We start from the raw sequence: 25,969 nt of genomic DNA on the forward strand, positions 1-25,969 counted from the left end.
AAAAGTAATCATAGAAATGTGAACTATCATGGGGCACAAAACATCAACGTTTTATATGGAAACTATGATTGAGTGATTTTTTTTTTTTTAAGTGTGAAACTTCTTACTTCCCAAAGGAAAGGTACTTTGGAAAGATAGTCTCCTATTATTACTTTAATACTTCCTGAATTTCTAGTTTAAAAACAAATTTAAAGACCCGTTACTCTGCACACAATTCAAGATAAATCACCCAGGGGCTCCTGGGTGGCTCAGTGGGTTAAGCATCCCACTTCAGCTCAGGTCACGATCTCACAGTCCATGGGTTCAAGCCCCACATCGGGCTCTGTGCTGACAGCTCTGAGCCTGGATCCTGCTTCGGATTCTGTGTCTCCCTCTCTCTCTGCCCCTCCCCTGCTCATGCTCTGTTTCTCTCTGTCTCAACAATAAATAAAAACATTAAAAAAGTAAATAAAAAGATACAACACCCGGTTAAAACTCAGACAATCTTATTGGGAGAAAATTTTGGAACCTTTGGGTTACTTGTGAAAGAGTTAAAAATGTTCTTTCTTTCTATTCTGGATATCAGATCCGGACACGTTTACTCTGGTGTTTACATAAATGCTGTCAGGGCACCATGGAAGTTGGAAAGAAGTCTTTTTATTTTTGTCAATTTTATTTTTATTTTTATTTTTATTTGTTAAATTTTAAATCAGGAGGGCAACAAAGCAATAAGAAGGATCATAGGGCACCATGTTAGTGACAAATCACAGGAGGTGGTTCCAGAAAGGTTGTGAAAACTAGTTTCTCATTGCAGGAATTGGGTTGGGCCACTCCTTCGCCCCCCCTTCTCAAACACAAATATTTTCATATAATAAAAGCCTGTTTCCCTATGGTTATAACCCAGCCTCCCCTCCTCGGACACCACCATTTTAAAGGGGGTTACTGCGCGGACTTCCCCGCAGTGCATAGGTTTTCCCTCTTTCTGGGCCGCGTCTCATAGAGGTGAGGCGTCCCTTCGAGGGGCTCACGCCGGGTGAAGGGACAAGAAACACCCCCTCGGATCCAACCCGGGCAGCCAGCGGCCGGAGCATGCGCTGAGAGTTTGTGCAGCTGGCCCTGGCTGCCGCCGCTGCCTCGTCCGGACTTGGCGAGGACTTGGGAGGGACAGAGGCGCTGGGAGGTGGCTTAACAGAGACTTTCCAGCAACTGCTGCCCAGGACTCTTTTTTTTTTTTTTTTTTTTTCTTTTTCCCAGGAGGCGGCGACGGCGGCGGCGGGGGAGAGGAAGAGAAGGAAGCGTCTCCTCCTTGAGCCAATGCAGCCCTCTGGCTCTCCGGGAGGAGCGTCCCTGCCCCGATGAGCCCCCGCAGTGCGTCCCGGCGGGAGTGGGGCGCGGAGCCCAGCGCCGACGGTGAGTGGCCGCACGTCTCCCGTCTCCCCAGCCGGCCGTCCCGCCAGCCCGCCGGCGGCTGTCCCCGGCGCTGTGTGCTAAACTACTTAGAGGCTGGCGGTGGGGCTCCCCCGCCGCCGGCGCTCCCCCCACCCCCCACCCGCGCCCTGCCGGGGGCGCGCGGACGCGGTGGCGGGGCGGGGGACCGCGCTCGGCTTTGTGCTGCTCCGGCGGCGCGGGGTCGCGGCCGCGGCCGGGGGAGGGGGCCGTGAGTGACTAACCCGGCGTCTGCACAGCTGCACCGGCCCTAATTCCCCCGCGCCCCTCCCCGCCCCCGCCCCCGGCTAATCCATCATTCCCGGCCGGAGCACCATTTCTCACGTTCTCCCCGAGAAACCCTAGTCGCGGGGCGGAATCCCAGCTCAGCGCCTCGCCCCCCCCCCCCCCCGCCCCCCCGTTCACACTCGCGCGGGGGGGGGGGGTGGGGGGTGCGGAGAGCTGGGGGGCCCGGGAGCTGTCCTAATGCGGGGGACGCTCGCACCCGCGGACTCGCCGGCGGCGCCGGTGACGTCTCCCGGGGGTAGTGCGGTTTCCAACCTTCGGGACGGTTCCGAGCTGAGCTGTCCCCCCCCCCCGGGAGGGGCGCGGACTGAGGGACGTTTTCCAGAGCGTCTCATCAGAATGCAGAGGACACCGCCGCGCGTCCCCCGAGAACGAGAGTTTACTGTGTGCCTTCATTCATCCGGGAGTCAATCTTTTCTCTTCTCAGCAGGTGTTATCTGAAGCCGGTTTGGAACTTTAGGGGAGTTGAGGTTACAGTTACAACTTTAACAAATGATTTTCGATGAAGCGATGTCTCAAATGACCTAGGCTTCGCGCCGGACTCGGGACCCAGCTGAGAGCTGCAGAGGAGGGGTGGGCTGCGGGGCGGGGGGGTGGCGGGGGCGTGGAGCGCGGTGATGTGAAGTGCCCTGTTCTCCCCGCCCCCTGCAGACCGCAGCTACTTTGCCGGTGAGAGTAGGATGTGGTGAAAGGATGGGGCTTCTCCCATACGGGGCTCACAATGGCCAGAGAAGATTCCGTGAAGTGCCTGCGCTGCCTTCTCTATGCCCTCAATCTGCTCTTTTGGGTAAGTCAAACAGTTCCACTGCACCAACAGGTGGGGACGGCTGGACTCGGTCTCCTCCAGCCACCACTTAATGCGCCAAAGGGCATGGCTAAACATTAATTAATTACAGAGGATCACACCCTCTATTTTTCAGAGAAGTCCATTTTGACCTTAAAATGCCTTTGATCTAGCTGAAGTGCCATTTGCAATTAGAAAAAAGACATCGACGCCTGGATACTGGTGGCAGTAAAATTAGACTTGAAATTAAGCTAGGGATATAAATAAATGCACGTGCTTGTGCTTGTAGATAAGAAAATTATGGCACACTACTTAGGGAACTGCTTGTTTTCAGGAATTTCAGATAACTGTCCAAGCCATAAATTGTTTCCTTACGTCATCCTAGCCTATAAAATCTGGTTGGCGTAAAGCAGTCTTTCTATGTTTTCGTGAGAATTCATACATAGACAGCCTATCGAAAGACTGGGTAGATTTTTCTACCGGTAGAGATTCCATCCAGGCTGAAAAGGTGGTTTTCATGTAACTATTTCTAAGTTGGCAAAGTTTTAAGGAATTTTGTGTATGCTTTTGGAAAATCCCATAACCATTTAAGGAAATAAAATACATAAAATTTAACAAGCTCATGGAAATCTTTATGCTGTATGAGCTAGTGACTTTCTATGCTTTGCGCCCAGGCATAAGTTTTCATTAAGTGTTATTAATAAATCACATTATTATTTATAAAATTTATGAGGAAAATATAAAAATTAAAACTTTTAATGTTGCTTCAAGAAGTTGTCATCCTTAAGCAAGTACATTTTTGCCAATTTTGTATTCTATTAATAACTTATATTCAAAATTTTCTGTTAGAAATTTTAATGTGTGATTTATCTGGCCGACTGGCTGGCATTGACCAGCCTCCTTTCATAAGGCTAGTGCAAGTGGTCTCTAGAGGATGACATTTTGGTTTCAACTAGTCCCTGCGGGTGGCTCCATTTTGAAGTGACAAATTAAGCCTTCCTTCCGTGAGTAATCTGAAAAGATATCTAAATTGGCAACTTTTTTTTTTCTACATGAGAATTAAAAATCATTGCATAGTTAAATTCACCACTTGGGAACGTAAAATCACTAATTGATCTCATTGCAGATGTTAATTCTAAATATGTTCGTTTTTTCAATGGATCATTAAATCACCTACTTAGCTATAAAGTTACTAAGATTTTGAACTTTGTGTTTTTTTTTTAATGTGTGGTAATTATCACTTCAATTTACTGGTTTTTCACTTTTCTACTTTATGCTTTTTAATTATAGAATCATCACACTTTTATAACTAAAAGGGAATTTAAAGATGACTTGGTTGAACTTCCTTACTTTGTGAATGAGAAAACTAAGTGTAGGTTAGAGTAGTGTAGGTCAGAGGTCAGATGGCCTGATGGTAACAGTTCCTGTAGCAGAACTCAGCTTTCTTGCTCCCGGAGAGTGCCTTTACGTGAATGATTACTGTGTTCTCAGTCTTGAAATTACTAGGACTTTTGTTGTTGTCCAAAGAACAATGATTTGGAAATTTTCTTAATAATCTCTATTATGTGGGAGGAAAAAAACCTCAATCATTGAACAAAAATATTGCTCTTCCGACTACTAAATTTGCTTCAAAAAACCTATTTCTTAAATTCCTCCAGGGCTCTTTCTAGCGCCCCAAAATGTAAAATGTCATGTCTTTGCTGTTATCCTGTACCTCAGCCTTCTCATTTTCTGTGGGTGTATTTTATCTATTTATTGAGATCCCTTCCCCCTTTCTCCAGCCCTCTTCTTCTGCCAACTTCCCCTCCAACAAAATAATCCGTGTTAACCTCTGTATCTTTTAAAATTCTGTACAAAGATGTATTTACTCATACCTGTCCGCATATACCCATTCGTGTACATTTATATGTATATTCACAATATTTTTTTGTTAAAATGTTTTTTTTCTCATGCGGGTTCAAGTGGCAGGAGTGGGATTGCTTTGTGGGAGGATATGTGATACAGACGACAACAAAAGAGCTAATCTTTATACAGTTCTTCTTCCGTTTGCCAGTCACATTTAGTGCTTCAGTCTCCTAGCCCGTGAAATAGGAATGATAGTTCCTCTTGTCTAGCGTTGTCCTGAGGATTAGAGTTAATGTACACAAGGGGTTTGAACAGTGGTGCCTAAATGTGCTATCTATGTGGTGGCAGTAACAGTAGGTAGTAGTACTTGTGTTTGTTACCGCTGTTACTACAGTAATGACGCTCAAGTAGATTATCAGGAGGTGGAGTGCTCACTCAAAGGAACCCCCGTGGTGGTAATAGCAGCAATGGTTATTCCTGGGATTAATACTGCTATCACTACTACATTTCCTTGACCCAGAAATCCTGCCCCGGGAATTTGTTCCCTAGAAAGAAGAACACCGATACACCCCATTATATGCACACAAATATTTATTGCTATCTTGTTGGTGTTAGGGCACTTTGAAATTTTTGTCGGTTTGAAAGGTTTAAAGTGTTATTTTACTGTTGCTTTGTTTTTTATTTCCTCTCTTCTCCAATGAGCATGAGCATCATTTTCTTTAGACACGTATATATTTCATATATGTTATTTCATTTTATCATTCATATTCAGTAAGTATGTCATATTTACCATTTAGGTTTGTCTTATTGTTTGTCCATTGATTTCATTTATGCTGTTACTATACAACAGTTCAACAAATTTTTATAGGCTGTTTTAAATAAGATTTTATATACTCTTTCTTCTGTTCTTCTGTTCTTCCAAAGCCCCTGCCTTTCTTGTTTTAGTCAGGGTTTCTTTTTCCCAGTGGACTTTAAGCTTATTTGATATAATTAAAATTATCTGTTGGGATTTTTGTTGGAATTGTATGCGATGTATATCAACTTTGGGAGAATCGGCATTATTCTTTCAGTGCTAAAACAATGTTTGCAAATCTTGTGTTTTCTTACTGAGTCAGATGTAGTTTTCAGCCTTGTGCTGGGCACATTCCTGGGCATTCTTGCACTACTGTCTCATCTAATTCTCACAACGGCTTTGGAAAATTGTTTGTTTCTTTTTTTGGGTAGAGAGAGGTTGTTCAGGGAAGTTCAGTAACTTGCTAGTGAGTGGCAGAACAGGGACTCAAAGTTCAAACTTCTTCTCCAAGTGTGATAGAAGTTGTAGGACTGGAAATGGGGGTGAATGTATTTGCAGTGGAGAGGTAAACGCCCTCAGTAGGAAGGGATAAGCTATCCAACTCCTAACAAGTCCTCCAGAGCAGCGTTTCTCACCTGCGTGTGCCTACGAATCCCCCCGGCGTCTTGTTAGAATACAGAGTCTGATTGAGTGTGGCAGGGGCTTCACGTATTGAGGAGCAAGGCTTTAGTCCTTGTGTTCAGCTCTCATTGAGATTAGAAGCAGAACAAACCAGTGTAGCATATGAGCCCAACTTCTTACATCACACTTCACATCCTGAGTATGGAGAGGGGATTATTCTTGCCTCTAGTTTTGCAGGATTGAGAAACCTGCCCTCTTTACCTCTGGGCTCCAAGCTGAAGCCTTTTACTCCTCATTTTACATTTTAAATAGTCCCCCCACGCCCCACCTTCCCTATTTCTACTATGTTGCTACCATCTTTCCTCCTGTATCCAGAAGGATTTTAGGGAAAAGAAAACGAAAATCTTAACTGAGGACGTATAGAATTTTGCTTTGCTGTTCTGAGAGTTGGAAATCAGAGTGCTTTGTGTGTGTGTTTTTAAAGTACATCCTGAGTATTTTTCTAAATGTGAGGCAGAGATATGTCTAAGAGGAAACAATTCAAGATCACAAATGCACTGCTTCTCTCCATTGCCATGGATCCAGTCACTTCGAAGTGTCATCTGTTGAGTGGCCCTTCCACATTCTGAAGAAGCGCAATCCCAGTATAGCTGTAGGGGAGCTGGCACACAGATATTGGACCTTCTAGGTTTGTCATGAGTGTTGTGGGTTTGTAATGGGAGAGGTCACATGGGACACGGTGCACGTGGGTGAACTGCCCCAAGAGCTCTTTTGAAACCATGATTCACATTCTGGCCACAAAGGAGCAAGGAAATGAGCTATTTTCACTTCAGTTTTATCCCACTTTTACTATTTAAATGGCATATTATTTGAGTAAATGAAAGCTTTCCTCCATTTTAAAGACAACTTCTGTGGCTTTATGATATGAATGCTTGCCATTCATAGATGATAATTTTCTGCTATTACAACTATGGATAAATATGGTTGTCTTTGGAAGTTCTTGAAGTTGGTGAGCACTTAACATTTATCAAATATGTTTGCTTATTATTTCTAAAAATATAATTTCCCATCTGTAGTTTTTAAGCCCCATTTCTCACTGGCAGATAAGAGCCATTGTTTTTCACCTACCATTACTAAAGATAGTAGCAACAGAGAGGAACTACTCTAGTGTACTAAGAAAAGAAACTTATAAACGAAAACCTTAAAAGTGGACAGGGAATCCAGTTCATACTTTTGGGATATATGCAGGGCAAATGAAATAACAGAAGGTTAATGTCCTGTTTCTTTTTCCTTGGCCATATGTAGTGAACCTTAGGTGTTTGACCCATGGCAGACCCTACAGAGACTCTTGGCAAGTAGACATTTGTATTCACATGGCATTTATGTAGTCATATAAAAATACAACTTTTTAAATTGTTACCCCTAACTTTATACTCTGAAAGTCCTTGAAGTTTTCTTTAATTCTAGTGACTAGGGGAGAGCTTTCTGACAAACGTTAGTTCTTTTTAAAAATAAATATTAAATAAGCTTTAGTCTCAGGGGCAAAGCCGGTACATGTTTTTCATACAGTGTGGCCCCAACTGAGCAAAGATGAGCCATCGCATGGTTCATAAGGACCACACTTTGGAGAGGGGTGTGGGGGATTTTTCGGGACATGTCCTTGTGGCAGAGCAGAATAGTACTGACCTTGGCCTGCCAGCCTCCAAATAATCAAGACTTGATTTAACTTCATGTTTCAGTAAATAACTATTTCAAACCTTTTTTTAAGACTAAGGCAATTAAAAAAAATTTTTAGTGTTTATTTATGTTTGAGAGAGAGAGAGAGACAGAGTGCAAGCAGGTGAGGGGCAGAGGGAAAGGAGACACAGAATCCGAAGCAGGCCCCAGGCTCCGAGCTGTCAGCACAGAGCCCAACGCGGAACTTGAACCCACAAACCGTGAGATTATGACCTGAGCTGAAGGTGGACACTTAACCCACCGGCTGAGCCACCCAGACGCCCCAAGACAAAGGGAATTTTAAAAGCACCTAGTTCAATTCTCCATTTTCAGGATAAACAAAGGTTCCAGAAGTTTGAATTACTTGTCCAAGTTCTCTGCAGAGATAGAACTGTAACTAAATTCCCCATCTCTCTCCTGCATTCTGCTCTTTGCTACCAGATTTGACATAAAAAGTAAAGTTAAGGTGGATGGTTTTAAACATCTGTCAGCCTTAAACTTCTGCAAGAGAGCCTTGAACTGCTCTCTTAAATGAGACTATAGATTATGGATGGCAGACAGTTGAAGGAATTAGAAAGTCTGTCTTATGACTAGGCCCTTATTATTTGGTGGAAACCAAAGGCATACATTTCATAATAAGTTTAGGGACTCTGCATACATGTAAAATTCTGATTGAGAAAACAACTTGATTCAATACTTATTTCTACATAATTAGATTTGAACAAACCCAGAATATATCTCCAGCAATAGCAAATTTCATATGTACAAGTATTTGTTGAAAGCTAGCATTTTCTAAATGTTTTTCAAGACAGAATGTGGCAAATGTCCTGCTAAGTAGTAGATCAAGCATATTTCTCTAGAGTAATGTTTGGGTTATTTTCTAAGCATTTTCTTCAACTACAAATGATATTTTGCAATATTGGAGAAAATGTAAGGAGCTATATGCCTAGTTACATATGATAATTATAGTGCTCCTAGGAATTTAATCATAATGAATGACAGTTGAAGAATTATTTTATTTTTATTTGGAAACCTAGTAGAAAATGCTGTTATTAGGAAGGGGTCCTGAATTGCTTGCACTATTTGTACTTGTAGATTTAATAGCACGATTTGTATTGAGGTGACCTCATCTCCTTTTAGCTTTGTTCCTTGCTACAGCATGCACTCTATGTTGTACACTGCTATGATTTTCTCAACCCCAGTGAGTAAAAATCACTCTTTGAGAATGAAACTGTTTCCAGACATTTAATGCAGCTAGAAATAATGTCATAATAAAAAAGCAGTTTTATTCTCAGAGTTGCTTGTTCGCCATAAGATAGGGCTTTGTATTGATATTATTTATTTTGACTAATGTTCTGGGCACAGCTGCAATGCTTGGGTAACTACTGTGCAAAAGAACAGTAGAGTCAAGTAGAAGCTTGTAGTTTAAAGGACGCTTGAGAACACTTAAACCAGCTTCTGACCTGATATATAAATCTTTGATCTTGTAATTCAGCAGGCATCTCTCTACTGGAAAACTTCCAGTGGTAGAAAGCTTAGTTCTTCTTGAAGCATCTCCTAATTTTGCTTAGCTCATCTAGCAAGTTGAAATTGCCTCCCTTTAGTTTAATCATTGTCACATTCATTTCATCTAATATCTGTTGGGCCTCACTGCTGGGCCTGGTACTGGGCTGTGTGGTTGGGCTCTAGGCAGTGGTCTGTGGAATGAGATGGGTGGATGAAAATAGGAAACAATAGATAATTGCTCTGTGAAGTCTGTCCCAGAGGGTAAGGAGGGAGTTGGGAGAACATCTTTATATGCTAGCTGTTTGAGCTGGTCTCAAAGGGTAAGGTTGAGTTGCTCTGCTGGGGAGGTTGGGAAGGCTGGGGCAGGGTGCATTGGGAGGGAACTTCATGGGCAAAGACATAGAGGCTTGGGGGGATCTGCATGGTGCATTGCTGGAGAAGCACAGGCAGCTTTTTGTATCTGAGTACAGAATGTGTGTGGGAAGGAGCAGGCAGGGAACGGATTGAAGAGATCCTTTAAAGGTGACTGAAGAGGGCCTCTGTGCCCTGCTGAAGCGTTTAAACTTGACTCTCTAGGAAAGAGTGGGGGGTAGTGGGAGCCAGAGCTGGGAAGGCCCCCCTCAGGGCAGCTGTGGGAGCTGTATAAGCAGAAGAACTCAATCTGTGTTTCCTAAAGCTAACTGAAGGGTGAGTATGAGGTGGACTCTGTGAGCTGGAAAGTTCATTAGAAGGTGATTGTAATTACCTGGCAAGAGATTGAGGCCCTGAACTAGCCAGAAGTGGCAGGAAGGGGGGAGGAATTCACCAGCCATGGTGCAGGAACTATCTGTAGGACTTGAAAATAATTAGATGGAGAACTGAGGAAGAGGGAGAGGTTCAGGCTGTCTGCCCAGTTGCCAGTTTATGTGATTGAAGCGTTGATTATACAATTTACTGAGATAGGAAACACAGTGGGAGGGACACGCAGGTTTCGAGAGCAATGGAAATGAGTACCTTCTCAGAGATGTCAAAACTGAGAATGGCCATGCAATGCAATAGATAGCTGTATCACAGAGCTTTCTTCCTCATCCGTGTGCTAGACCTTCAAATATCTGAAGATTCTACTTCTGAACTAATCTAGGCATTGCCTTTTCTCTTAAGCTGACTGAGAAAGATTAAGAGAAAGCCCTGAGGTCAAAAGTGACTTGAGATAGTAGTAGGTAATATATATAAGAATCCTAGTCTGTCTTTTCATTGCATAAATCCTCTGTGAAGTCGGTCTTGTTTTCCTAACAGTTTGTATGTGAGGAAATAGGCTTAGGAAAGATTCAGTGACACCCAAAGTCATATAACTGAAAAGGAGCACAGGTGGAATTCAAACCAAAGCTTTTTGATTCAATGGCTTCTTATAGCCATTATGGCCAAGACTGTGTGCCTTAAATGGCCTCTGAGACCATGTATTCTGGTCCCTGCTTGGCTTTCCATTCTTACCACACGCCAGTTTCCTTCCCTTGAACATGTCGTGCAGCCTTCCATCCTGGGATCTTCGCTGTTCCTTCTGGCTGGAATGTACTTTCCAACTGCTCTTTCTGTAATGAACTTGTGTAATTCTCCTTCAGATCTCAGCTTTCTGAGAGAAGTCCCTTTGACTCCATGGAATAGGTCAGGCACTACAAATAGGATTCTTATAGCAACCAGTATTATTCCTTCCCAGAATTTATTACAGTTTGCAGCTACACATTTATGTCTTTGATGGGTTGATTAAGGTGTGTTCTCTTAGTAAATTTCACCACAGAATAGAGATGATGCCTTTTCCTGCCCATCCATGTGTCTCTACCACATCACAAAGGACCTGGCCAAGAGCAGTTGATCAATATGTATTTTTGAATGGAAGAATTACTTCAAAACCCATGCACTTAACCAAATCTACCCTGTTAGAAATGTTTTGGAATATGCCACTTAAAAGATATACACATTTTTTTGTTATAAATGGAAGAATGTGTATGATGACAACCACTGATGATACACTATACCAAAATGAAGAATCTGATAATTTATTGACACCTGTCTCAGAGCTTAGACACTGAAAATTGGCTAAACAGCCAGTAAGAAATTCAAAGATGGAAAAACCAAGATCAGTTATTACTTTAAAGAATGATAAAGAGAGGAGAGAATTATTTGTAATTGCACAAGAATTTGATGTAAATCAACTATCACATTAATAGAACTTTCTGGCTCCCATGAAACTTACAAGGTATTTAAAAGGCCACATACAAGTCAAGTAGAGGAAGAGCATGCAGCCTTAGATATAATCAAGTAGTCCATGGTGCCCTGCTAGCCCTGTGTGTTTTAATAGGTTCTATTATTATTTAGCTATGGAGAAGTCAAAAGATCAGATGACTACCACTGAAAAGATAGTTTATTGTACTTACAGATCCTGAGAGAGAGAGAGTACATGCCTCATCACGAGGGCCAAGGGGGAAGTAATGGGGTCCATCACAAGGCAGAGAGAAAGGGACTGGGCAAGTACTTTCATTGTGGCTACATCAAGAAGAAATGGGCAAGACAAAGTAAGTAGGGTCTGGATTGGCTACTTTAACTGATTTCAGCAGCCTCTGGAGTATAGGGTCCTGGTTGTCTGGCACCTGGACCTTGGCATGTTTATGGCAGGTGTAGAGTGGCCCAGAGTGAGAGAGAGAGCAATAAAAGAGGTGTTTGGGGTGTGGGGTCTGGAATGGTTGGTTTTTATTTGAAAATGACAAGTGTGAACCTGGGAGAAGACCTCTTCTCAAGGGTGGTGGAGGGCAGAAGGCCAAGGCAAGGTGGCTCAGGCACATTATCAGTTTGTTCCGACCAAGGTGTGTCTGGCTTGAACATGTAGAACAGATGTTAAAGCATCAAATTCACAGAAGCTAGAAGCATGATTAATAAACTGTGGCTGACCCACGGGGTAACTTTTATTAGTTTTTACTTTTACAGTCTTTTTATTCCTAACAGAAAAGAGGATAGTAATAACTAACCTCATTCTTTGCTGAGCTGTGGTCCCAGGGTTCATAATCTGTTTTAGGCCATGACTCCTGAGACTCTATTCCCCAAAGGACATAGTTAAGACATTCAGACTTAGCCTGGCAAGTACAGACTGACCCCCATGTTATCCCTCCCTTTAAAAAAAAAGATCCCTGCATGCTGTGCAGGCTAGTCTCCTCACTGTGGAAATAGATACATTCATTTTTTAAATGTTTATTTATTTTTGAGAGAGAGAGAGAGAGAGTGAGCGCACACATGTGCACACACACCAGTAAGGAAGGGGCAGAGAGAGAGAAGGAGACAGAGAATCTGAAGCAGCCTCAGGCTGGAACTCAAGAACCGTGAGATCATGACCTGAGCCTATTGGACACTGAACCCACTGAGCCACCCGGGTGCCCTGATATGGTCATTTCTAAATTTGGAAGGCAGTTGGTGCCTAAGCCTTAAGTTCCAAAGACCAATGGCCTGAATTTGAATCTTGGTTCTGCCACTGAGAACCTGTAAGACCTTGAACAGGTTACTTCATTTTTCTGTGCTTCATGGTGCTCTTCATAGTCTTTATTATCTGCTTTATCTGTTTATTCCTCGTGTCCCACAAGAAGCTTCACAAAGGCTGGGATCTCGCATCTCTTATTTATTGTGGGATCTCTAAATCTAGCACAAATAGTATGAGGCAGATAGTAGGTATTGAGTCAGTGTTCAGTCACTGAATGTATTCAGTCACTTCAGTATTCAGTCACTGAATGAAGAATGAGCAAATTCACTACCTGATTTTCCGAGCAGGTAGCCATACTTCCCTGTACCAGAGGTCATAGAGCTCTACATGTTCTGTTTGCCTTTGAGCCTTTATCCAGAAAGCATTTTCATGACCACTGCTTGACTCAGTCAGTACAGACTCATTCCTGTCTTATATATTCATTATTTAATGAATTTAAAGCTAAATCTATGATGCATAATGGTAATCGATGTTCACTAAGATGACAGAAATTATTAAAAATCAAATTAAGTTAATTTTCACTATATGGTGCTTAAGAACATAAGTAGAAGGCACACTTTAGAAAAATAAATCCATCTAAATAGGAGAGGGTTAGGGGTTAACCTTCAACTTTTTGAAAAGTTGAAGACTTTTCCTAGGAAGACTCGTTTTGAACATGTTCTATATAGTTGCTTTAAAAAAAAACCTGTGGACAATTTAAAATATAAACAAAAGTCAAAAACACAATATAAGTAATCCTTAATTACCTATTACCCAATTGTCAACGTAATCTCCACTTCCCAACTAAATCCTATGCATTATGATTATTTATTTAACCATTCAGCATATATCTCTAAAAGATAAGGATCCTTTAAAAAATCTTCATACCACTGTCATATCTAAAACAATAATTTCTTAACATTTTCAAATATCCAGTCAGTGAAAATATCCCCAGCCATCTCATGGATGTCTCTCTGTGATTGTTTGTTTGAATCAGGATCAGGTCAACATATTGCATTGGGTAATCCCTTAAATTTCTTTTAATTTATAATAGTTTCTCCTTCCTTCTTTTTTTCCACTTGGCCAGTTTTTTTTAATTGAAGAAATTGGATCATTTGTCCTGTGAAATTGCTCATATTCTCAATTTTGCTGATTGCATCCCCATGGTGGTGTTTAACAAATTTAAATCCAGTCCCTGTATTTCCTATAAACTGATAATTAGAGGTGGAGGCTGGGTTAGATTCAGGTTGACTTTTCGGTAAAAATACTTCAAAGTCATCTCTGTGTGCTTCCGATTGTATCACGTTGGGGGACACATTGTCTTTTCTTTATGACACTAAAACTAAGCAGTGGGGTATGGCATTTTTTTCTTCCACTTGATTTCTCCTTTCTAGAAGCTAGCCTTTCACGTGTCACAGTTTGCACTCCTAACTACATATTAGAACATTTGTGGAACCTTACACATTTCTCGTGCCTCCGCCCCACTTTCAAGAATTTTTCCAGGGTGGTTCTGGGCTCAGTACTTTTTTTTTTTAAGAGTCTTAAGTGATTTTGATGTACAGACAGGACTGAGAACTACTAACCTGATAATTTGGGCAGTTGCTGAGGATCTTTGCCTAGAGATCCATTATTTCAGTGAGGTTGTTAAATAGTGATACTCTATTATGCTTTCTGCATGTATTAGCAGAAATTCTTCTATAAGAACTTTCATGAAGTCTTCAGTTCTTTCCTTTGTACAGGATAGGTAGGATAAATGTTTAATTCTTACCACTTTTCTGAATAATGAGTATCCACCATCCTTACAAAGGTGACAGGTGAGTTTTAAGTATTATATGAATTCATAGATTTTAGCATGTGATATTTCAAAGCATTGCATTTATCATTATCATCATCATTATTATTATTATTATTATTATTATTTTGGTGCTCAAATTGTTCGACTTTAGCTAATGGAAGCCCTTTCAAGTTAGCTCCTGTGACTTTCTTGGCAATATCAGTCCTATGGATTTCATTGCTTCCTTGCTATTGCATATGACGTGTTTTAGGCTCATCTTGTACATCTGATAGTTTAGTCATTCAGTGGCCTCTTTATCCTGTGCAAATCCTGTCTTGAACCCGGAATCAGCCATGTAGGGAAAAAAGCATAATGGTTATGTAACAAAAAAATCCTTAATTTTTAAAATTGTTAATCTTGCAGAGAATGTTGCATAAATCCTTGGTAACCAATTTGTTTTTTTTTTCTTTCCAGTTAATGTCCATCAGTGTGTTGGCAGTTTCTGCTTGGATGAGGGACTACCTAAATAATGTTCTGACGTTAACTGCAGAAACAAGGTAAGATTTATAATTAATGATTGATTTCTTTCATCAGGTTTTCTTAGACGCTAGTTTCTAAGTAACTTTGCCCCTGTTTAGACGGTAGTACTCTTCCACAATCAATAAACTTTGTTACATCTTCTAGCATTCTCATTAAGGTATGCCACTTGTCCCAGAGAAAACTTCTGGGTATGCTAATATCAGTTTGCTGTCCTCTGGAGAGTGGGTCATCTGTGTCACATTTGCATGAAAAGGACAGCGTAGCTATTTTTCTGTAGGAAAATCACTGCCAACACCTTCCTACCTTCATATCCCTCAGCTAAGGAAAACCAAACTCAGCATTGCCATTGTCTTCTCAAATTTCAAAAGGTTGATCCAGTAACATCACAAAAAGCAAGTTACTTAACTTCTCCCAGTCTCCATTTCTTCATCTCTGAATGGGGACTGTCGCGTATACCACTCTGAAATGTCAGAAGGATTAACTGAGATAGATTTTGTGAAGTCCTAAACAAAGTGGAGCTTAGTATACAGTAATGTCTAATTTTTTGTTATTATTACTCTTACTAGTATGGTTCTAGTTAATGATTTTTTTCATAGCAATAAAGTTTTCTAGCAAAAATCATCTTCCTTCCTCTTTCTTTTAATATAGATTAATTTCCTTTTACATAGCAGTGTTTCACATTGGGGGGAAAGATTAGTTGCCGAGCAGAGAAAGTGCTGCATGTGGATTTCCAGATCAGAGAAGAGGAGGGAGATTCTTCTCAGTGGGGCCTGTGTGTTTTCCTCAGGCTAAAGCTTCAGAGCAAATAATAGATTGACTTCTTATTGGGGACCTCTTTTTTTTTTTTTTTTTTAAGTAGGCTTCATGCCCACTATAGAACCCAGCGCAAGACTTGAACTCATTACCCTGAGATCAAGACCTGAGCTGAGATCAAGAGTCAGATGCTTAACTGACTGAGCCAACCAAGTGCCCCTGGGGACCCCTATCTTATGTTTTAAATGAGTGGAGGTAGAAGTGCTACCACTTGTATAAAAAACTAAACAAAACATAACAAAAATAAGACAAGCAAGCAAGTCAGTGGTACTGCAGTGATTTTGAAAATAGCGATACAGTCATCAGCTTTGAGACATGATGATTTAAAGGATTATTAACACGAATCTCAGTTCTGTCTTGTACTATGTCTTGGGTGCATTTTGGTTCTATTTTATGTATAACGTGGCATTATTGTTCTTCTTTCAGGGTAGAGGAGGCTGTCATCTTGACTTATTTTCCTGTGGTTCATCCAGTCATGATTGCTGTTTGCTGTTTCCTTATCATTGTGGGGATGTTAGGATACTGTGGAACAGTGAAAAGAAATCTGTTACTTCTTGCATGGGTATGGTGTTTATATCTTCTCTTTATTATGGGTAAAAAGACCAACCAGGGCTGCATTATTTTTTCATCAGTGTACAAGATTACGTGCTTAGGGAACCGTGATAGCAGTACTCTAATCTGTGGTAATTGTTCAACATCCTGTGAGAAAGGAAGCGTTCTTTCCATGGGGGATGACTTCAGCACAAGTATTTGTTGTCCTCAAATGATGAGGTATGGAAATATGGATGCTATTTAATTATTTCACTCAGGCTAGGTGTTGACATTTTCATTTGAAAGTACGAGTTTTTTCTTGTGTCATGAGCCTTATTACCACCCAAACAGGCTCCTTGGGACTAGAATGAAGAAGACATGACAAAACTTTGTTTCTCTCTCTCTTCCTTTTTTAAAAACAAACCTGTCAAAAAACCTATGTGGAAATTCAGGTGATGAAATAGCAGACAGATATTAAAATCCCAGCACCGCCTTTACAGAGGTTAGTGGATAAAAATGAGTCTTCGTTTCCATAATCTTAGTGGCTTTTGTTTTGTTTTGTTTTGATTCTGAAAGAGTTGGACTAGGCGACTTCTCAAATTCCCTTCAGCACGCAAAATCTATGATTCTAAAATCTATGATTAAACTTTCAGTTCAAAAAATTAGTCAACTCTCTTTTAACATTAAAAATTTGAGTCAGTTTAAACTATAGCATATATATATATATACACACACACACATATATATATACACACACATATACACACACACACACACACACACACACACAGCTTTTTTTTGAAGCACGTTGCATGTATAAAATATTGCTTGTTAGTGGCACTAGGTAGTGAGGCTGCTAACATGTAATTGCAGACATCTCAGATTTTGGAAGAATTAATTCATTGGATATATGCCCTTCTTTGCAGTAGGATTCAGTATTAGCTGTGCATTAATTTCTTGTAGGGAACTTAAAAAAAAAGTTTTAATGGTGTGTTGATACGCCAGATACCTGAGGAGAAAAAAATCCTGATTTGTAGCATTTGAAGATCTCCATGGGTTGAATACTTGCAGCATCGTGGATTTCAGGCCACCAGAGTGGTGTCCCTGAATGCAGAGAGGGGAGAGATGAGCACAAGTGGCTGTCAGGAGCCACTCCCGCACGCCAGGGCTCGACCGGATCCCATCCCAAGCCAATTAAAACAGAATCTTAGTGCAAAACTGAACTAAAGCTTTGAATTTCACAGGAACAACCTGTGTTGATGTATTAGATAACTCTTGGCTTCATGGATTCTTCAGGTCCATGATTGGAAAACAGAAAATGCTGCAGAAAATAAATTACACTCAGAGAAGGGAAACATGCCCATTACCTTACTTTTCTCCCCTTTCGTATATAGTGAGGAGAATGGTAGAAGGGTTTGGAATCTTACTTTGTCATTTAAGACATTTGGACAATAGTTTAAACATAAATTCAAGGACTTACTTTGTATGAAACCCGTAGCTTAAAGGACGGAGGAGGTATTTTGAACTTAAAAAAAAAAATCTCAGAATCCTTTTTTAAAACCACAATCTTAGAATGATGTCCCATTACACAACAATTTAAGAATGACTAGTCTTCCCCCTGTCTCCAACTTGTGTGACTCTGGGTGGTCCCTGGACTGTGTGTTTGGGGAGGGTGGGATAGCATATTTCATGGAACCTCAAAGATTTTTAGGAACCCATTTTGAAAACCATTTATGCATTCCATTAGGCTGTTTGAGTGCTCATAAAGCAAGTTGACAAAGAACTAAGTAATTTGGTCGCTACTTGAGGCAGGATGAGTCACAGAGAATTGTGATGAGAGGCTGGAAAGAACCTTATGATGCAAAGGTGACACAGAGGACTGGAATCATAATAATGACAAAGATGCTGATGTTAAAGTAGTTAACATTTCTCAGGTGCTTACAGATGTTGTAGAGGTTTATGTGAATTTTTTTTACATGAAGAGTTTTACATGAATTAATCAATGTCGTCCTCTCCACAATTCTAATGAAATGGATACTGTTATTTCTATAATATGGATGAGGAAATGAGGCACAGATTGGCTGATTTGTCTAGGTTTGCATGGCTAGTAAATGGAGAATCTGCTATATTCAGACCATAGCTGTCCAGTATGACATATATGTGACAACTTCACTATATTACTCTGCTGCCTTTTCCTAAGTGCTTATAAATGTTTCTCACATTCTATAAAATACTTTCTCTATGATCTTTCACTTCTTCAACTTGACAACAATCGTCTAAGGTAGAGAATTATAAATGAGGTTCAGAGTCCAAAGTCACTCAACAATAATGGGTGTTGCTTTGATTCAAACCTCAATATGTCTGGCTGCCAAGCCCATTCTCATTGGGTCTTTACTGATGTCTCTAGTAGATGTGTCTCAACCTTTGAAGCCCGGCACATTTACCTTATTATAAATTTCCTTGTTTTGTAACCAGCCCAAACTACCAGACTACAAACAGCTTGATAATATGAACTGTTCACTTTGCCTATAGCTTCAGTAAATGTTTATCAAATTGAATAATGGACAGGACATTAGAACAGCGCAAGTAGCGGTCAGCACCTCAGAAGGAAGATGGAACCAGGAAGACAATGAGGAGAGTGAGATTTTAAAGGAGGAGTCTGACCCACTAAACTGTAATGATGCTGGAATTGAATCAAAGCAGATCTTCATTTGGGGGCAGCAAATAAACTGCCATCCTTGCCACCTTATCTTTGGATGTTATTTGAACATCAGGGTTGATTCCAAGCAGGTTTATTGCTTAAACTTATATTGTGAAATTGGTAAAACACCATATAAAATGATCATCTTTAAAAAACAATAATAAAATAAGATAAAATAAAGAAGGAGCCTATTGGATAGGATTCTACTACAAGGGGTATGGCTTCTTAAAGGAGGGGAGGGGTACTAATGCAAAATAGGACAGGATTTGGCAAATATTTGCAAGGGAACTCTCATGTTTTCTTCCTTTGTGCCCTTTAGCTTTTTATCCTAATTAATATTTAAAGAAGTTGAATGCATTCAACCCAACTTTTGAATTCATTTCCCTGTATTCAAAATCTTGTTTCACTTTTAAGAACTGTAAATGATTGGGGCGCCTGGGTGGTGCAGTCGGTTAAGCGTCCGACTTCAGCCAGGTCACGATCTCGCGGTCCGTGAGTTCGATCCCCGTGTCGGGCTCTGGGCTGGTGGCTCGGAGCCTGGGGCCTGTTTCCGATTCTGTGTCTCCCTCTCTCTCTGCCCCTCGCCCGTTCATGCTCTGTCTCTCTCTGTCCCAAAAATAAATAAAAACGTTGAAAAAAAAATTTAAAAAAAGAACTGTAAATGAGATTAGTAGGAAGAGGCTTTTTATTTTTATTTATTTATTATTTATTTATTTTAAGACAACCAGTATCTCTGAGAGCTGCCATATCTTTTGAATGATTATCAAAAGAGAAACAAAAAAACAAAAAACAAAAAGAGCTGGCAACTGGGCTACGGTGCTGTTAAGCAAAAGTCAGAATGCCATTATTTATCAGACTGATCAAGAAAAAATGGGAGACTCTCAAAACAGGTCTTTATAACCAACCTGCCCTCTCCTTACACCACCTCCTTAAAATACCAACAACTGGGCAGGCTAAGAGGCCACCCATAGGAAAACATTTCTGGTGAACTTTAGTCATGAATTTCACCCTTCTATTGAGTTATAGATACAAGTTGTTAAAATACCCTAATTTAGGGTTCCTATATAAAGTGTAGGGCAGCTAAGTAAATTTGGATTTCAGATAAGCAACAAATAATATTTTAGTATAAGTATGTCCCATGCAATATTTGGGATATACATCCACAAAGCATTATTCATTGTTTATCTGGAACTCAGATTTAAATGGGCATCCTGTAATTTCATTTGCTAAATCTGGCAACCCTACTCTAACTAGATTTGTTCTTAATACATGTGAGATTGTCATAGAACAGAAACTTTTATATCTTTGTAAGAATATATTTTGTATATTTATAAAAATAACTAAATTCTAATTATGTTAGGAAAACAAACCAAAACGACTAGGAAAATAAACTTGCATATGCCATGACTTTCAAAGTGATTTTAGTAACAGAAATTCCTTCTCGTTTTTAAAGAGAAATTGCAGCTACATGGAAATTGGTTTTAAGCCTTAGATGGGTACTCCCAAGGCTTTTAGTTGTAGACTAAATGAAATTCATTTGTTATTGCAATTCTACCTTGCTATTAACACAGGCATTAGGAAAGCCGTGGCCGCTCAGGGGAATGTAAACAGATTGAGCGGACATGTTTACAGTATCGACAACAGCTGAATGTCACCATCAGGAGATCGTCACTTGTCAGAGCATGATGCTAATATACATCCAACCACCAGCAAATCACAAGTAGTCAGGCACTGGTCAGAACTGAAGTTGGATGCACCTAACAAGTTCAAGACCAAGTACCTTGTGTTTCAAATGGAAGGTTTTCTTTTTTTTTTTTTTTCCCATTTTTATTACTCCAGAGAATTTGCATAAAGCTAGTGATTATATGGAAGCGCTTGTAAAGCTTTCTTAAAATATACAGTGATTGAACCGGATTTTTAATGATGCTCTTAATGGAAATCAAGTAAATTTCAGTGGCCACAAGGACATTAACCATCCTTGAGTATTTTGTTGGTTGAAATCATAATGCAAAACCGGAATATCTTAAATGGTAATTTTCTACAGACTCTCTGTTTAAGGCCTGCTTTCAAGCAGTTATAAATGTTATAATTATATAGCTAGTTATAAGCCATTAAGTTAAAATTAAACTATTGAGTTAAATATCTTTATTATTTTCTGGTTATGATTTTGGTTGGTAGCCTAGCATCTATGTTTCCCAATTAAGGTCCATCATATTATTGACCACATATTCAGCATCTGCCCAGTGTTTTACTTTGTTTCCTCAGAAAATACAGCAACTTTTTGTGGTTTGATTTATTGTACAGATGAGGGAAGGAAGGGTGCCCAAAGATTCAGGGCTGCTAGTTGCCATCATTAGCCTTCAAATAGAGTCCTTGCTCAAGCCCATGCAGGGTTCACTAACTACACCACACTACTGTTAAAATACATTAATTAATTATTGGCATTATTTCTCTAAGACTTAAATATGCTTCATTTATAATTCCAAGGCATTCAGTGGTCATTTAGCCTTTAAAAATATAATCTTTTAATACCCGTATCATAAAAATTCTACCATAGTTCCCTCTTCTTTTATCACAGAATCCAGCCATTTATCCTTTCCTCTCTCCTCCTTTCCTTCCCACTCCCTGTTTCTTTCCTTTTTCCCTCTTTATAAAATTTTTTTTTTTCAACGTTTATTTATTTTTGGGACAGAGAGAGACAGAGCATGAACGGGCGAGGGGCAGAGAGAGAGGGAGACACAGAATCGGAAACAGGCTCCAGGCTCTGAGCCATCAGCCCAGAGCCCGACGCGGGGCTCGAACTCACGGACTGTGAGATCGTGACCTGGTTGAAGTCGGACGCTTAACCGACTGCGCCACCCAGGCGCCCCAACCTTTTTCCCTCTTTAGACAGATGTCCTTTGACCAGCGTGTGGTAGACACTTGAGATACAAAGATGAAAGGGGAATAGAAAGAAAATAACAAAATTTAATACAATATTAAAGTTAGAAGTAAATAAGTGTGGGAACACAGAATAAGGAGCGACTGGAGACTTATGACAGGTTTCGAAGGAGGGTCTTTATTTGAGCTATTGAAAAGATATTGAATGCATCAGAGTTTTCTGGTGGAGAAGGGGAGGGAGGGGCTCTAGAACAACATGAAAAGTGTGCAAAGACACAGACGAATAACTTAGAAATTTTGTGTGGCTGTAGTGTCACTGCACTGAGAAAAACACATGAAGTAGCCCAGTTGTGAAGGTCTTTGTAGGAGAGAGTCTGATGTTGTCCCTTGGGCTATGAAGAGCCAGTGGATTTTTCTAGTACTTAGGGTTGGAGGCATTGGGAAGCCCTGTTAGTGATCACACAGTAGTCTTCAAAGCCATGGCTGGGGTCAGAACCAAGACTTTGGGGATGGAAAGTGGATGAATTCAGTAGACCTTGCTGAAGTGGAATTATGAATAAAGAATTGTACATGACAGTACAATTTGTATTACTTGACATCAGAAAATGAGGTATTATTCTACACTGATGCACTTTTCATATGATCAAAACACATCTCTGCAATACAGGCATATTATTGTGACCTTTCTACTAGAACTCTTTAAAAGCTATAGTTTTCAAACTTAGTTGTTAAACTCACAAAGGGTCTCAGGTCTTTGGAGGAAACTGAAGATGATGTAGGCATTTCTGGATTCAGAGGCTCTCAGTTTGCACAACTTGCTTTTGTATGCACAAAAGCCCAGCACAGAGTTCCGTGACCTCTTCTGTTTCTTAAGTCATGTTGGTTTGACTACCTCTGATTATGCCCCAGAAAAGCACATAAGCAGATGTTTTTAAAAGTAAATGTGTCCAAGACAGGGGCTTGGAACAATTGTGTGATATTCATGCCCTTAGTGTTGGGTCTTTGTGACGGGATTTTGAGCGCTCATTGGACTTTCTGCTTACTTTGGGGTTTGAAGTGTGAATAGTTTTTATATTTCTGACCTTTGCATAATTTAGGTGTACTCTATCATAGTAAACGTTTTAAGCTTTATTGTGTGTTGTTTCTTAATATATATGATGAGATAGCTTTGGCTAAATATAAGCCATGTAAATCTATATCCATTAATTTGGTGAACGTCTTTAGTCTGCGTAGCATTTAAAGCCAGGTATTTCTCTGCCAGCATGTTCCATTGAAAGGTTCGTTCCAGCTGTGAATGCTGGTTACCGGTTCAGCAAATGCTCCCTTGAGGTCATTTCAGCAATTGTGCTGTGGTTTTGCTTTGTCCTCTGCTTCCACATTGTCAATCTGTTGGCTTCCTTTGGCAAATGTAAAACAGTAGGCATTTATGTAAAATCATATAGCTGTAAGACTGACTCAGGAATCAGTGTCCCTAGAGTACAGAGTTCAAGCAAGAGGGCAAATGACACACATAAAAGGTGAGAGAATTAAGTCATTTCAGCCATTGAGGAAATAGCTTTCAGGTAAACTTGTTAGAAAATGATGCTTAGTATTTACTCTCTATGCAGTGTCTCATGAAGTTAATGATGAAATAATAGCTTATTAATTAAATTTAAGTTTTTTCCCATGAAATTTCATAAATTCAAAACCCTTTGTGATCCATAGAATTTTCCCTTTTTTCAGATAAAGGGTGATAACGGGTCCTGGTTATGTGCTCAGATTAAGATGAATCTTCTCAGTTCACATGACAAACACTGCTTTAAATTTTGTTTGAAATGTATAAGCATTGTTATATCACTATTTCTGTTGAGCAGTATATTTGGGTTATTCTAAAATAAGTGGTTATCCCTGAATTTTCTTTAGATTACCATTCTTTTAGTTTTAGAACTTTAAAATTTTGAAACTACACGTTTCATCAAAGTGATCACAGCTATAAAGACATTGTAGAAATATTGTCCTTAAGAAGATAGCATTTATGAAATGATATTTGCCAGTGTAACAGTTACTTCTCATTAAGTACAAAGATGATTTTTTTCAGCGTCTCTTCGAGGAAACTAGCATTGAAAATATTTTTGGATTTCATGTTCTGTGCACGCTTTACAAACTGAGTCGAAGGCATGGGCTGACGTTTGTCTTTTATAATTAGAATATTTTAATTCTGTACGTTTTCTCTTTGTATTATTAAAGTACTTTTCTAAAAGAGCTCTAAGGAACAATAACCTTGTTCTGTTGAGACCGTTTAATACACGTTTAATACACGGACAGGAAAAGGAGATGATGGGAGAATGGGGGCAGAGGTGGGAGGTGGCTTACAGAAAGGTCCTTGCTGGGGGGGAAGGTACTCTGGAGGAACTGAAAGGCTGGTGGACAGAGCAATTGTAGTAAAACATTTGGAAGCTCCTGGTGTGTGTGGAGAAGGGTATGCGTCAGTCATATGGGAAATGTGGGCCAGATATGCAGGGTAGAGAGGTGGCTCTGTGAGCTTTCAAGCCACATTATGGAGAGTCTTGAATGTTGTGTGTGCTTACTCTGCAGTTGGAAGTTCTGTGAGCCTAAGAGTCATGTGATCTATCTTTTGCAGTGTCCTTTCCTGCTTGCCCTGGGCTTTCTGCTCATTTACCCGGGAGAAAATAGTACCTGGTTTTGCCACTCTGGGATAAGGGGGCTTCACATTTTTTTAATGATGAGCCTTCTTTTTTTTAAAAAAAAAATTTTTTTTTTCAACGTTTATTTATTTTTGGGACAGAGAGAGACAGAGCATGAACGGGGGAGGGGCAGAGAGAGAGGGAGACACAGAATCGGAAACAGGCTCCAGGCTCTGAGCCATCAACCCAGAGCCCGACGCGGGGCTCGAACTCACAGACCGTGAGATCGTGACCTGGCTGAAGTCGGACGCTTAACCGACTGCGCCACCCAGGCGCCCCATGATGAGCCTTCTTTAATGATACAAGAGAGAATGGAAGACAAACTTTATTCTAACAATGTGCCTTTACTGATGAAGAAATGAAGGTACTGAGGTGGGGAAGTCTAATGTCTTAGAATTTTCTTTTCAGATGTACATTATAAAAAAAGTTCCGTGAATCTGGGTGTGTTTAGTTCAGGTGTCACAGCAAAAATATGGTTATCAGGTTAAAGTAGTAACCAGGAAACTGGGTGCAGGGCTAAAGTGTCCTTAGGGAGACAAGCCAGGTTCAAGGACTCTTGTGGAAGGGTCAGAACAGTAGTTCTTTGAAGTGCTGCAGCAATTTTCCAGCCTCAGGGGGAAAAAAAAACAGTTCCATAAATAACTAACTGGTGTCAGAGGATTGTTGTAGAACTGCTTAACTTGTTGGAGAATAAACTTTCCAAGCGTGTTAGAAGCATTTACCCATAGATAATGGATATACTCCATTCAAATGATTGTTGGTCTGTTGATAAAAGCAGGTCTTGGAGGATTTCTACTTTTCTTTTTTTTTTTTTAATTTTTTTTTTCAACGTTTTTATTTATTTTTGGGACAGAGAGAGACAGAGCATGAACGGGGGAGGGGCAGAGAGAGAGGGAGACACAGAATCGGAAACAGGCTCCAGGCTCTGAGCCATCAGCCCAGAGCCTGACGCGGGGCTCGAACTCACGGACCACGAGATCGTGACCTGGCTGAAGTTGGACGCTTAACCGACTGCGCCACCCAGGCGCCCCGGATTTCTACTTTTCAACATTGGTGTAGCTCAAATATTTGTTGTGACAAGGGTGCATTTCTTTAAAATAGTTCTGTAATTCATGCTGTTTAAATTTTTTTTTTAACGTTTATTTTTGACACAGAGAGAGACAGAGCATGAATGGGGGGAGGGTCAGAAAGAGAGGGAGACACAGAATTTGAAACAGGCTCCAGGCTCTGAGCCATCAGCACAGAGCCTGATATGGGGCTCGAACTCACGGACCACGAGTTCACGACCTGAGCTGAAGTCGGACGTTTAACCGACTGAGCCACCCAGACGCCCCTCATGCTGTTTAATTTACACGATTCCTTTATCACTTAGGCTGAAATATTGATGTTTGAACAACTTTGGTGAGAATTTAATGATTTTTCTCTCCCTGAACATTAAGCATGACTTTCTTCTTTAAAGGAAGAAAGTATATTTTTGGCTTAGGAAGAATGTTTTTTTGCTTGAATAGATTTATCAAAACAAGAAAGAAAGAAAGAAAGAAAGAAAGAAAGAAAGAAAGAAAGAAAGAAAGAAAGAAAGAAAGAAAGAAA

General features: G+C 40.3%; 1 protein-coding gene across 3 annotated transcripts in view; it reads left to right on the forward strand.

Annotated features, from left to right (window-relative positions):
- The first annotated feature begins 862 nt into the window (after positions 1-862).
- The window catches only part of TSPAN12 (tetraspanin 12), a 66,015-nt gene continuing 40,908 nt past the window's right edge, over positions 863-25,969 (forward strand). Inside the window, exons 1-5 of one of the 3 annotated variants that reach the window (XM_040472143.1) lie at positions 863-981; positions 1,234-1,389; positions 2,362-2,497; positions 14,705-14,787; positions 16,010-16,145. In XM_040472143.1, coding sequence (XP_040328077.1) covers positions 2,432-2,497; positions 14,705-14,787; positions 16,010-16,145 — 285 coding nt within the window. In that variant the 5' untranslated portion in view covers positions 863-981; positions 1,234-1,389; positions 2,362-2,431. Of the gene's footprint in view, positions 982-1,233; positions 1,390-2,026; positions 2,171-2,361; positions 2,498-14,704; positions 14,788-16,009; positions 16,146-25,969 lie in introns of those variants that run through there. The other 2 variants (XM_040472144.1, XM_040472145.1) reach the window with 2 other exon arrangements.

The sequence above is a fragment of the Herpailurus yagouaroundi genome, unplaced genomic scaffold (genome assembly GCF_014898765.1).
Source record: "Herpailurus yagouaroundi ecotype Mexico unplaced genomic scaffold, PumYag 100, whole genome shotgun sequence".
Classification (NCBI taxonomy): domain Eukaryota; kingdom Metazoa; phylum Chordata; class Mammalia; order Carnivora; family Felidae; genus Herpailurus; species Herpailurus yagouaroundi.